Source organism: Staurois parvus, unplaced genomic scaffold (genome assembly GCF_062004578.1).
Source record: "Staurois parvus isolate SC_StPar_1 unplaced genomic scaffold, SC_StPar_1.0 ptg000444l, whole genome shotgun sequence".
NCBI lineage: Eukaryota > Metazoa > Chordata > Amphibia > Anura > Ranidae > Staurois > Staurois parvus.
In genome coordinates this window covers 1710308-1723447 of record NW_028318240.1, presented here as the reverse complement: position 1 = coordinate 1723447, position 13140 = coordinate 1710308, and the positions used below count along the sequence as shown (strand labels likewise).

General features: G+C 43.7%; 1 protein-coding gene across 2 annotated transcripts in view; it reads right to left on the bottom strand.

The window, feature by feature from the left end:
• Nucleotides 1-12116: 12116 nt before the first annotated feature.
• LOC149453942 (complement C3-like) overlaps nt 12117-13140 on the bottom strand; it is a 181863-nt gene continuing 180839 nt past the window's right edge. For both annotated transcript variants that reach the window (XM_089688009.1, XM_089688010.1), the window contains one exon: nt 12117-12476. In XM_089688009.1, coding sequence (XP_089544135.1) covers nt 12338-12476 — 139 coding nt within the window. In that variant the 3' untranslated portion in view covers nt 12117-12337. The remainder of the gene's footprint in view (nt 12477-13140) is intronic.

Below are 13140 nucleotides of genomic sequence, written 5' to 3'. Positions count from 1 at the left end.
GTATGTGAAATGGTTTGATACAGGAATGTTTTGCTATCAAATAAGCGTTTTAAAAAAAATGTAATTTTTTTAAAAATTTTCAAATTTGCCGCCGGTTCCTGCGCCCGTACGTCCCGACGTCACAGGGACCGGAACACGGAAGCCAGATGCCGGCATCGGCCGGAGGAGATGGCCGGGGACGCTGCAGGGGACACATCGCGGGAGCGAAGGACAAGGTAAGCTCTGCAGGGACTCCCTGAGCAACGCCGCATGGTATTCCTGAGTGTAGCTCGGGGTCACCGCTTTTGGTACTGAAACTTTACCCCGAGCAACACTCGGGAATACTGCCAAGGAGGTTAAGGACTTTGGGGTAAGGGAAACTCTGATAGGGACACTGATGTAAGGAGGGACTCTGACGAGGACCACGATGTAAGGAGGACTCTGATGAGGACTCTGGGGTAAGATAAACTCTGATGGGGACCTTGATGGAAGGGGGGACTCCTAAGGGTGACTCTGATGGGATGATGATGTAGGGGGGGAACTCTAATAGGGACCCTGATGTAAGGGAGAGTCTGGTAGTTAGAGGGACAGAATTGTTCCTCTCTTGCGCTGCCAGAGCTGTTTTGGCATTTTTTTCATCCGTTTACATCCGTTTTTTCATCTGTTTTTCATCCGTTTACATTGGTTTACTCTGGGGACTCTGAGGACTCTGGGGTAAGGGAAACTCTGATAGGGACACTGATGCAAGGAGGGACTCTAAAGGGGACTCTGATGTAAGGGGGACTCTAATGAGGACTCTGGGGTAAGATAAACTCTGATAAGGACACTAATGTAAGGAGGGACTGTAAAGGAAACTCTGATGTAAGGGGAGACTCTGATGGGGACCACGATGTAAGGGGGACTCTGATGAGAACTCTGGGGTAAGAGAAACTCTGATGGGGGCCTTGATGTAAGGGGGGACTCCTAAGGGTGACTCTGATGGGATGCTGATGTCGGGGGGAACTCTAATAGGGACCAGGGGCAGACTGACAACTCATGGGGCCCCAGGCAATAGGAGATCATGGGGCCCCTGTGTCCTCGCCCACACCCAAAAAAAGCCTACGAATAAGCCAATGAAAGGTACCAGGGGCATCTCATGTGGCCCCCTACTGACCCCGGGCCCTCGGCCAGTGCCCGAGTGCTCGAATGGTCAGTCCACCCCTGTTAGGGACCCTGATGTAAGGGAGAGTCTGGTAGTTAGAGGGACAGAATTATTCCTCTCTTGCGCTGCCAGAGCTGTTCTTGCTTTTTTCATCCGTTTAGATCCGTTTACATTGGTTTACATCCATTTTTCATCCATTTCGATCTGTTTACATCTGTTTTTTCATTCATTTACATTGGTTTATATCCGTTTTCATCTGTTTAGATCCATTTACATCCGTTTTTCATCCGTTTAGATCCGTTCTCATCCATGTACATCCGTTTTTTCATCCGTTGACATCCGTTTTTTTGTCCGTTCCATTTTTTTTTGCCGAAGAAAAATAGATTTTTCTTCCGTTCAAAAAAACAGATGTTAACGGATGCGGGCATTAACGGATGTAAAAAGATGTTCATCCATTTACATCCGCTAGTCCATAGAAAAATATGGGGGTCCGTTTTTCATCTGTAAACGGACAGATGAAATTTGGACATATGGAACGCCCGTGTGAAAGAGGCCATTGGGTTTCCTGATGGTGACAACACTGGACCATGGCTGCAAATTATGAAACTGCCACTTGCAGCTTTACCTGAAACCCCATGTGACAGGGTGACAACGCAGGAGCACAACTGGGAGGCAAAGACAAAGTGTAGTCCCCCTATAACAGGAAGTGCCTGAACAAAGATCCTAATGGCAGGATCACCAGGGATTATATTATAGAAAGCTACAGATTTAAAAAGAGTGACTTTTAAAATAACATGAACATGTTCGAGCTCCTCGGAGACATTAGTGATTGGGGTTCCATCCAGTAGAATCTGGAAGTTGTTGGCTAAAAAAGAGGAAACAGCCAAATCCCAGACATACCATGATCAGTGTTATGCAATAGTCATCGCAGGGGAACATTTCTAGCACCGCCGTGTCTTCTGTTCCTCTTCAGTCCACAATGTGGTTTATGGCTTCCTGCAAGAATGCAGCCAAGAGCTTCCAGTAATCCTCAAACCCGACTTCAGCCAAAACCTTTTTTTCTAGTTTAGGACAAAGCAGGGAAGGCTTAGAACATCTGTCTGTTTTGAATCACGCCTGTGTCCCCAAAGGGAAGCTTTCCCCTCACTTTCTGTTCTGCCTGACACGTGTCACCTGGACAGGAAGTGAGAAAAACTCCCTTGTGGGATGAGAGGTAGCAGTAATAGCCTGGCAGAGAAGTCATTGTTGTCCTATGTGTCTCCTCATTAACTGCTCTGACACCTAGTGAAAAGTACACCTTATCTTCGAACGAAAATTCTTAAAAAAGATTTTTGAAAATATATTATTTCTGAATTCGACCCGTGTGTGGCCGGCTTTAGACTACAGCTTGGGTCACCAGCACATGGGGTATGAAGAGTCAGCTCGTTAGGAGTCATCCAAGTGCACGGTATACATGGGGTCGTCACGAGCATTGAAGGTCCAGTCAACAAGCAGCCTGTCATAAACGTACGTTTTATAGGTGGAGTTGCCTCTAGCCATGAAGGAGATGTTGTTGGCACTCCCTACACCGCATTCTGTCTCCAACAGAAACTGGAACAGAACGGAACTGCAGAGGTCCCCATCCTGAACAGAGGTACGGAAGTTCAAGATTTAGTCAAGTGCGTGTTGGAGGACACACTATGTGCACAGTGGGGTTCCATGCTGATACCAGAACTGGTTGTAGGAGAACCCTAGATGGGTGGCTGTGGTCAGTGCTCGGCACGGGGGCAGACTGACCATTTGGAAACTTGGGCACTGCCCGAGGGCCCGGGGTCAGTAGGGGGCCCCATGAGATGCCCCTGGTACCTTTTTCATAGGCTTTTTTGAGTTTGGGCAAGGACACAGGGGCCCCATGATCCCCTGTTGACCGGGGGCCCCATGAGTTATCAGTCCGCCCCTGGTTCGGCACGACCTGTCTAAAATCAAGTTCCAGTGGGAAGATGTACATTTACACAGGGACCCTGGAGAACAGTTGTTGTGCAGGTGTACAGGGTGCCCGTTCATCTCTAAGAGTAGAGGTCCACCTTAAGGTTGAGTATTCCCTGATGGCAACTTCAGCTTTGTCCCAGGGAATTAAAGGAAACTAAAGCAACGGTACTCCATGAGTGTGAAGTAGAGACCCTGTCAGGGGCAGACTGACAACTCATGGGGCCCCCAGGCAATAGGGGATCATGGGGCCCCTGTGTCCTTGCCCAAACTCAAAAAAGCCTATGAAAAAGGTACCAGGGGCATCTCATGGGGCCCCCTACTGACCCCGGGCCCTCGGGCAGTGCCCGAGTTTCCAAATGGTCAGTCCGCCCCTGGACCCTGTACAAGGTGCCTAGCGTATCACAAAAGAACCCACCCCCATGGTAGCCCTCTCATGTGACCCTTTCTTGGCGCCCAACAAGGAGGGGAACATAGAGAGAGTGTTGCCCACCTACCCTACAAGTTAAAGAGGGAATGTGATCACCATGTATGAGTACATAGCTGGTCCATATAGGGAACGTAATGTAGAGTTATGCCCTTTAAGAAGATTACAGAGGACCAGAGAAATCGGGTTTCATCTCTTCACAAGAGACTCTTCCTGGAACTATTCCTAGCAAGCTCTGTTAATTGTGTTATAAAAATGCTGGATGCGTTCCTGAACATACAGAATACTCCTGATATGACCATTTATAGGTAATCACACCTGAGAATGTTGATCCGGGAAGTATCTGATTGTCTTAGGATTTTACATGCTTCATAGGGGGTTTTCCCTTTCTCCATTTGTGGGTACCCACGTGGAAGAAAAATATATTTTTAAAATATTCTTCCCAAATATATTGCAATATATTTGAAATGCTACAATTGTAGCCATATTCAATATATTTCAAAATATATTTCAGTATATACAGTTGTGTTCAAAATAATAGCAGTCAGACATCACTAACCGGATCAATCACTGTTTTTGGTAGAAATGATATTTCTACATGGCAAATAATTTCCTAGCAGGTGTAGTAGAGTAATAGAAATCCAACAGACCCAACAGTCATGACATGCATGCTGCTGATTCTGTGTAATTGAATCACTCATTGAAAGGGGCGTGTTCAAAATAATAGCAGTGTGGAGTTCTATTAGTGAGGTCATTCATTCTTTAAAAAACAGGTGGCAATTATTGCCCTTATTTAAGGAAGGAAGGCAGCAAATGTTGTACATGCTGGTTACAGTGCATTTCTCTCTGAAATTCTGAGGAAAATGGGTCGTTCCAGACATTGTTCAGAAGAACAGCGTACCTTGATTAAAAAGTTGATTGGAGAGGGGAAAACGTATAAAGAAGTGCAGAAAATGATCGGCTGCTCAGCTAAAATGATCGCAAATGCTTTAAAATGGCAACCAAAACCTGAAAGACGTGGAAGAAAGCGAAAAACTACCATTTGAATGGATAGAAGAATAGCCAAAATGGTGCAGACTCAGCCAACAATCAGCTCCAGGAAGATGAAAGAAGGTGTGACGTTCCCTGTGAGGACTGTTACAATTAGAAGACGCCTATGTGAAGCCAAGCTATCTGCAAGAAGCCCCCGCAAAGTCCCACTGTTGGAAAAAAAGACATGTGCTGAAGAGGTTACAATTTGCCAAAGAGCACATTGACTGGCCTAAAGAGAAATGGCGCAACATTTTGTGGACTGATGAAAGTAAGATTGTTCTTTTTGGGTCTAGTGGGCGGAGACAGTTTGTCAGACGACCCCCAAACACTGAATTCAAGCCACAGTACTCTGTGAAGACAGTGAAGCATGGTGGTGCAAGCATCATGATATGGGGATGTTTCTCATACTACGGTGTTGGACCTATTTATCGCATACCAGGGATCATGGAACAGTTTGAATACATCAGAATACTTGAAGAGGTCATGCTGCCTTATGCTGAAGAGGAAATGCCCTTGAAATGGGTGTTCCAACAAGACAACGACCCCAAACACACCAGTAAACGTGCAACATCTTGGTTCCAGACCAACAAGATTGACGTTATGGAGTGGCCAGCCCAATCCCCGGATCTTAATCCAATAGAAAACTTGTGGGGTGACATCAAAAATGCCGTTTCTGAGGCAAAACCAAGAAATAGAGAAGAACTGTGGAATGTCGTCCAATCATCCTGGGCTGGAATACCTGATCACAGGGGCCAGAAGTTGGGTGACTCCATGCAACACAGATGTACAGCAGTTCTCAGAAACAGTGCGACTACAACCAAATATTCATGAAGTCATTCAAAGGAAAGCAAAATCTTCAAACATTTTTCAGTTTATATAGTGAATGTTTGAGTTTGTAAAGAAGAATACAAACACTGCTATTTTTTGAACCGTATAATATTCACTTTTCTTCAATTTATTTAGAGGAACAACACAAATTTGATGTATTTTTCTTCATGTTTTGATTTGGAATAGAATGTGTCGTGTTCCCAATGCATTTGTGTGGATGGAAATAAAAGCTATTAGAAGGATTTTGAGCTTTATTCACCTTTTTTCAACACACTGCTATTATTTTGAACACAACTGTATATATATATATATATATATATATATATATATATATATATATATATATATTGCATGTTGAAATATGTTTTATTACAAAATATATGAAAAATATTTTTTAAAATACATTTCAAATATACTGTATGTCTTTAAATATACAAAACTACATTTTTGGAATGCATTTGCAGATATATGTTAAAATGTCTTTTTATATGTTAGATAAAATCTGAAGAATATATTTAAAAAATATATATTTTTACAGGTGCTTATAAATTTCAATAGTTTTTATTGAAGTTTTAGTAACAAGACATTGTAGGTAAATACGGTTCAGTTAGAAATAATGTAGTACAAGAAAGTAAACAAAACAATATTTTCCCCACCATTTGGCTGGGGGTAATACTAGAATAAGGGGTGTTGGCATGAGAGGTATGCTCAGGATATTCTGAACCATGTAAGGTTGTAGAAGAGATCTGTAGGGGGTGGAGAACAAGGAGTAGGGAAATAGGGGAGGTGGGAAAGGGGAGAGGGACGGGAAGGGTAAGTGCAACAGTCTAGGCAGATGGGTCAAGGTATTTTATAGTGAATTTATCAGAATTTTACAGAGCAGTTTGGGTTTTGTAACCATCGAGACCAGCTTAAATGTGTGATAGGTAGAATTATTTAGGGCAGATCTTTTTTCCATATCGCATTGGAAGTTAAGATCTGTTATCAGTGAAGTAAGAGAAGGGCATTTAGTAGTGTTCTTTACAGGTACTTATAAGCGCTGTCAATTTACGCAGCACTGTACAGAACAATTGTACATTCACATCAGTCCCCGCCCCCGAGGAGCGTACAATCTAAGGTCCCTAACTAACATTCATACATACACATACTAGGGCCAATTAAGACAGGATCCAATTAACATCTTGGCATGTCTTTGGAGTGTAGGAGGAAACCGGAGTACGCAGAGGAAACACACACAGGCACAGGGAGAACATGCAAACTCCATTCAGAAGGTGCCGTGGATGGGATTTGAACCAACGACCTGAGTACTGTAAGGCGGTATATATTTAATAATATAGGAAACCATTTTAGCATCAATTCTATTTCAATGTTGCTAATTGTATACTGGGGTGGCAGAAAGATAAATAAAATCACAAAATAAAGAGTTAGTGGGCATTGCTGTGAAATAATTTAGCATTTTTGTGCAATCCTGTAAGAAGGAGGTAATATTTTCTGGATGGTTTGAGTCACTGGTGGATCCTTTGTGAGATAAATATGTGAAGGCATCTGAAAGTGTTTAGGAGACCAACAATTGATCATCCATGCCAAGGGAAGACAACATCATAGGATACGCAATCTGCAAAGTCACTGTTACATCTGGTTGGAGTGATTGACGGGAAGGGGCGGGACTCAGGACTCAGCACGCAACGTACATTGATATCTCTGCACAACACTGGAGTGCCAAGGGGTTTTTTTTTAATTTCGGTTAAATTAACATTTACTTTGCTCATACTGGCATGGCCAATATCCACAGATCAGAAGAATGTAAGAGTCCACTGTCAACTTTGCTAAAATTAACTCATTGCATATAAATGTTCTGAAAAGAATTGCTTTTTTATGGGAAAAAAGCAAATTTCCAATTTAAGGCAAGGCTCACACCATTCAAGGCTAGTCTCACACCATTCAAGGCTAGGCTCACAACATTCAAGGCTAGGCTCACACCATTCAAGGCTAGGCTCACACCATTCAAGGCTAGGCTCACACCATTCAAGGCTAGGCTCACACCATTCAAGGCTAGGCTCACACCATTCAAGGCTAGGCTCACAACATTCAAGGCTGGGCTCACAACATTCAAGGCTGGGCTCACACCATTCAAGGCTGGGCTCACACCATTCAAGGCTGGGCTCACACCATTCAAGACAAAGCTCACAACATTCAAGGCTGGGCTCACACCATTCAAGGCTGGGCTCACAACATTCAAGGCTGGGCTCACAACATTCAAGGCTGGGCTCACACCATTCAAGGCTGGGCTCACACCATTCAAGGCTGGGCTCACACCATTCAAGGCTGGGCTCACACCACTCAAGGCTGGGCTCACACCATTCAAGACAAGGTTCACACCATTCAAGACAAGGTTCACACCATTCAAGACAAAGCTCACACCATTCAAGACAAGGCTCACACCATTCAAGGCAAGGCTCACATCATTCAAGACAAGGCTCACACTATTCAAGGCTAGGCTCACACCATTCAAGGCTAGGCTCACATCATTCAAGACAAGGCTCACACTATTCAAGGCTAGGCTCACATCATTCAAGGCAAGGCTCACATCATTCAAGGCTGGGCTCACACCATTTAAGGCAAGGCTCACACCATTCAAGACAAGGCTCACACCATTAAAGACAAGGCTCACACCATTCAAGGCTAGACTCACATCATTCAAGACTAGGCTCACACCATTCAAGGCAAGGCTCACATCATTCAAGACAAGGCTCAGACCATTCAAGGCTAGGCTCACACCATTCAAGGCTAAGCTCACACCATTCAAGGCTGGGCTCACACCATTCAAGGCTGGGCTCACACCATTCAAGGCTGGGCTCACACCATTCAAGGCTAGGCTCACACCATTCAACACAAGGCTCACACCATTCAAGGCAAAGCTCACACTATTCAAGAGAAGGCTCACACCATTCAAGGTAAGCCTAACACCATTCAAGACAAGGCTCAAACCTTTCAAGGCCAGGCTCACACCATTCAAGGCAAGCCTAACACCATTCAAGACAAGGCTCATACTATTCAAGGCTAGGCTCACACCACTCATTTGAATGGGCTGCCATGCCCCGGGACACAAGGAAAGAAGTCCCTGCACAATTTTTTAAATCGCAGGAACCAAAGTTCCCAGTACGGTTTCGATTTCCAGTGCAGGCAGCGTACCATTAGGATTTTTTTAATTCACCCAAATGTTTACCTTAATTTTTAAAGTCAGCTAAATAGTAACAGCTCTTGCTAGACTGTTTTACATCAACTAACATTCTCTCTTCATAATAAACTTGCATTTTGCTTTCATTATACAAGAAATGACACCAATTAGTTTAAGTTTAGGTCAATTTACATATTTTCCCCAGGTCTTCCCCCAAGCATATGAACTCACCATGTCTCCTTAGATCTTAACAGCCAGGATAGGTACACACTGCCTGCATGCCACAGGGATAATTTTCTATATATTTGTAAATGCATTCCAAAAATGTAGATTTGCATATTTAAAGACATACAATATATTTGAAATGTATTTTTAAAAATATTTTTTTTATATATTTTGTAATAAAAACGCATTTCAACATACAGTATATATATATATATATATATATGTGAGGGTGTATATATATGTATATATGTGTGCGTGTGTGTATATATATATATATATATATTGAAATATATTGAATACGGCCAAAATTGTAGAATTTCAAATATATAGCAATATATTTGGGAAGAATATTTTTAAAATATATTTCAAATAAATGTTTCTTCCATATGGGTATATGATGTTTTCTATATATTTATTCTGATGATATATTGTAAACCCTTACATATACCCAGTGAAGTGACTGGACTCAGGTGACAACCAGAGATTAAATAAATCCTCCTACATAAGTTGTACCTGTTTTTCTGCAGTATTCTCTTCCTTACAGCTGTTGAAAGTCCAGAATTTATACAGCTTGTCAGAGCTTTCAGAAAGCTGGGGCGGAGAAAAAAGTTACACTATGCACAACTCAGTGAGAACCGATTTGTTTGAATGGACCCCCCCTTCACACAGCACACAGGAGCAGAGCTGAGGAGGTCAATCACTGACTGTGTGCTAGAGCTCCCTCTCCTGTCGCCTTTTTTACCTTGAAAACCTGTCAGAGATAGTGGCTATTAGCAGAGGAATAAGGCAGCAGACAGAAATGGTAAATGCTCCTGATTGAAATAAGTACACACTAGAGAGGGATATGCTTTGTTCATATTCCATGTCTGTGGTTTACAAGCACTTTAACCCCCCTGGAGGTATTCCCGAGTGTAGCTCGGGGTAAAGTTTCAGTACCACAAGTGGTAACCCCGAGCTATACTCGGGAATACACTGCAACGTTGCTCCGGGATCCCTTCTGCACTTACCTTGTCCTGCACTCCCACGATGTCCCCCCTGCAGTGTCCCCTGTAATGTCCTCCGGCCGATGCCGGCATCTGTCTTCCGGGTTCCGTTCCCTGCGACATCGGGATGTACGGGGGACGGAACTGACAGGAAATGTAAAAATGTCAAAAAGTGACATTCACTAAATACACTAAAATCACATAGTATAACATTCCTGTATCAAACCATTTCACATACATTTTGTCCCGAGTGCTTTGTCCGGCGCCCTGCCTGCATTTTTACTGTTCTTTCTGCCTGGAAACTGAGAAACGTCCATGGCGTCCAAAAAGCGTCCCTTTAGGTCAAAAGTGGTTTTAGACCGGCTAGAGAACAGCGATAGTAAATCAGAACCACTTGCAGAATTGAGAGATAATGATTTGTGGGGGAAATTCCTCATCAGACACTGAAAACGATTCTGCGACTGCTCAGTGATGTGCGAACTTGGCGCTCTATTTCAAATTTCAGTGTTTTCGGTTTGATTATATTATTGAATTAAATGTATTATTATTATATTATTATTTTTTATGATTATTTATTATATTATAATTTATGATTTCGTGTTTCAAGTTTTATCATCCCCGGGATGTTTACTAGACTCTTGTTCGGACAGATTTCAGTGAGTTATTCCTAAAAATTACAGGCCTACAATAAAAAACTACATATTTCCATGCAAAAAAATGTACCGTTTTGAGCACAGAAATACTGACATAATCAGACCGCTAGGTAGGCTACCTGAACAAAACTGTATCTTTTGTCCAGCCTGAGGCTAGTCATACAAGTATAGATTTCTCTTCAACAGATTCCTCCATCCATGCTGAACAATGTGAATGGAGGAATCCCCCTTCCACGCTGGCTAATGTATTCCGATAGCGGGCACCTGCAGCTGTCAGAGTACCTGAACAGTGCCTGCTTCTGATTGGATGCACTATTCTACTGAATCGTTCAACAAGAGTTGGTGAAAAAAGTCAGCTTTTGTTGAGCCAGGTGGTAATGTCAGGACCAGGGGCGGACTGACCATTTGGAAACTCGGGCACTGCCCGAGGGCCCAGGATCAGTAGGGGGCCCCATGAGATGCCCCTGGTACCTTTTTCATAGGCTTTTTTGAGTTTGGGCAAGGACACAGGGGCCCCATGATCCCCTATTGCCCGGGGGCCCCATGAGTTGTCAGTCCGCCCCTGGTCATCACCACCCATGGCTCAGGATTTAGCCATGGAGTCGGCCAAAATTTGATCCATCTCCGGAAGCTCTAATGCTCAGCTCCAGGAAATGTGAAAACTCCTCCTTACAGTAAGGCTCTACTCATTTAGATCTAGGGGGGATGGGGCATAGAAAAGAAGACTTACCTGATCCTCCGCACTGCTCCTGACTGGTCCCCACAGCGTCTTCTCCCCCACACTTCAGCAGTCTAAAGCCCTGATGTCATCAGGGCCAATGCAAGGTCCATAGCTTCGAGGACGCCCAAGAACATTCTACTGCAGGAGTGTGGAGGAGTGCTTTCTGCTGGGGAGCAAAGGATCAAGTAAGTAACATGCTTTTACTGTCACCCAGAACAGTGATGAGCAACTTTCTTGGTATGAAAGGCCTCAAGTGAAGCCCTCAACATCATCAAAGGACCACCCATAAAATTCAGTGAATATTCAGTGTCAGACAACAGACACACAACAGGGTATAGTCAAAGACTATTGACATGATACAGGAGATGGTCAGAGACTGCAGATATGAGACAAGAGTTGGTCAAGGACTACAGATATGGTACAGGAGATGGTCAGAGACTGCAGACATGATACAGGAGATGGTCAGAGACTGCAGACATGATACAGGAGATGGTCAGAGACTGCAGATATGATACAGGAGATGGTCAGAGACTGCAGACATAATATAGGAGATGGCCAGAGACTGCAGACATGATACAGGAGATGCTCAGAGACTGCAGACATAATATAGGAGATGGTCAGAGACTGCAGATATGACACAAGAGTTGGTCAAGGACTACAGATATGGTACAGGAGATGGTCAGAGACTGCAGACATGATACAGGAGATGGTCAGAGACTGCAGACATAATATAGGAGATGGTCAGAGACTGCAGACATGATACGGGAGATGGTCAGAGACTGCAGACATAATATAGGAGATGGCCAGAGACTGCAGACATGATAAAGGAGATGGTCAAAGTCTGCAGACATAATACAGGAGATGGTCAGAGACTGCAGACTTGATACAAAATATGGTCAGACACTTTAAACATGATACAAGAGATGTTCAGAGACTGCAGACATAATATAGGAGATGGTCAGAGACTGCAGACATGATACAAAATATGGTCAGGTGTCATTTATTTATAGTGAATGTAGACTTCAGACAGGTGAAAACATTCAGGTGTCATTTATTTATAGTGAATGTAGACTTCAGACGGGTGAAAAACATTCAGGTGCCATTTATTTATAGTGATTGTAGACTGCAGACGGGTGAAAAACATTCAGGTGTCATTTATTCAGAGGACAGAAGAATAGTGGTGATCCATGGTGTCACTGGATGGATCAATGATCACAGCCTAGCAGCATCAGATGCTCTATGAACTTGTAGATCTCCTCACAGATCTCTTGCTTGGTGGTGGCACATTCCCGTTTGGTGGGGATGATCTCAAACCAGGTCCCACCATTAATCACGTAGGACTTCCTAGAAAACAAACATCATGTAAATGTCAATGACAGTAAAATCCATATCCTTGAAGTAAATGCATACCCTGACCGTATACTTGACACACCTAAATGTTTCTGATCGCCTGCAGCCCCTTAGCAGCCACTTCATGTCTACATGCACTCCATGTAGACTGACCTCTGTGATGGTGACAACAGAGGAGCATGTCTGTGCAATGATTGTCCCCATCAGATGGCCATGTGATTGGGTGACAACGGTTTTCTCAGGATGGGTCTCCTGACTGGAACATCAGTGGATCAGATCTGCATAGTGTCAGCTGATGTGGCCACTTGTAGTCCTCTTTGGTGCAGTGTGACAACGCAGAAGTATAACCCAAGTGTCACCCAATAACAGGAATTGACTGAACAAGGACCTTCATGGCAGGATCGGCAGGTATTAGGAGCGGTTATATTGTAAGTAAATCCCCAGCCCCCTGTGCTCCCCCCACCACTCCGCTCCCCCCACCACAGCACTAAATTTAGCCCCATGTAAGCTCTACGTTGGATGTCGGAGGATCTTACGCTGCGTCAACATCTTTCTTCTTTCTCAAGTGCAAAGCCTGATTATAGACTGAGGGCCCCACTGCAGTGGTGGGAGGTGAGCTTCAGTAGCTGGAGGGATGGACAGATTCTCTTTAAACCTC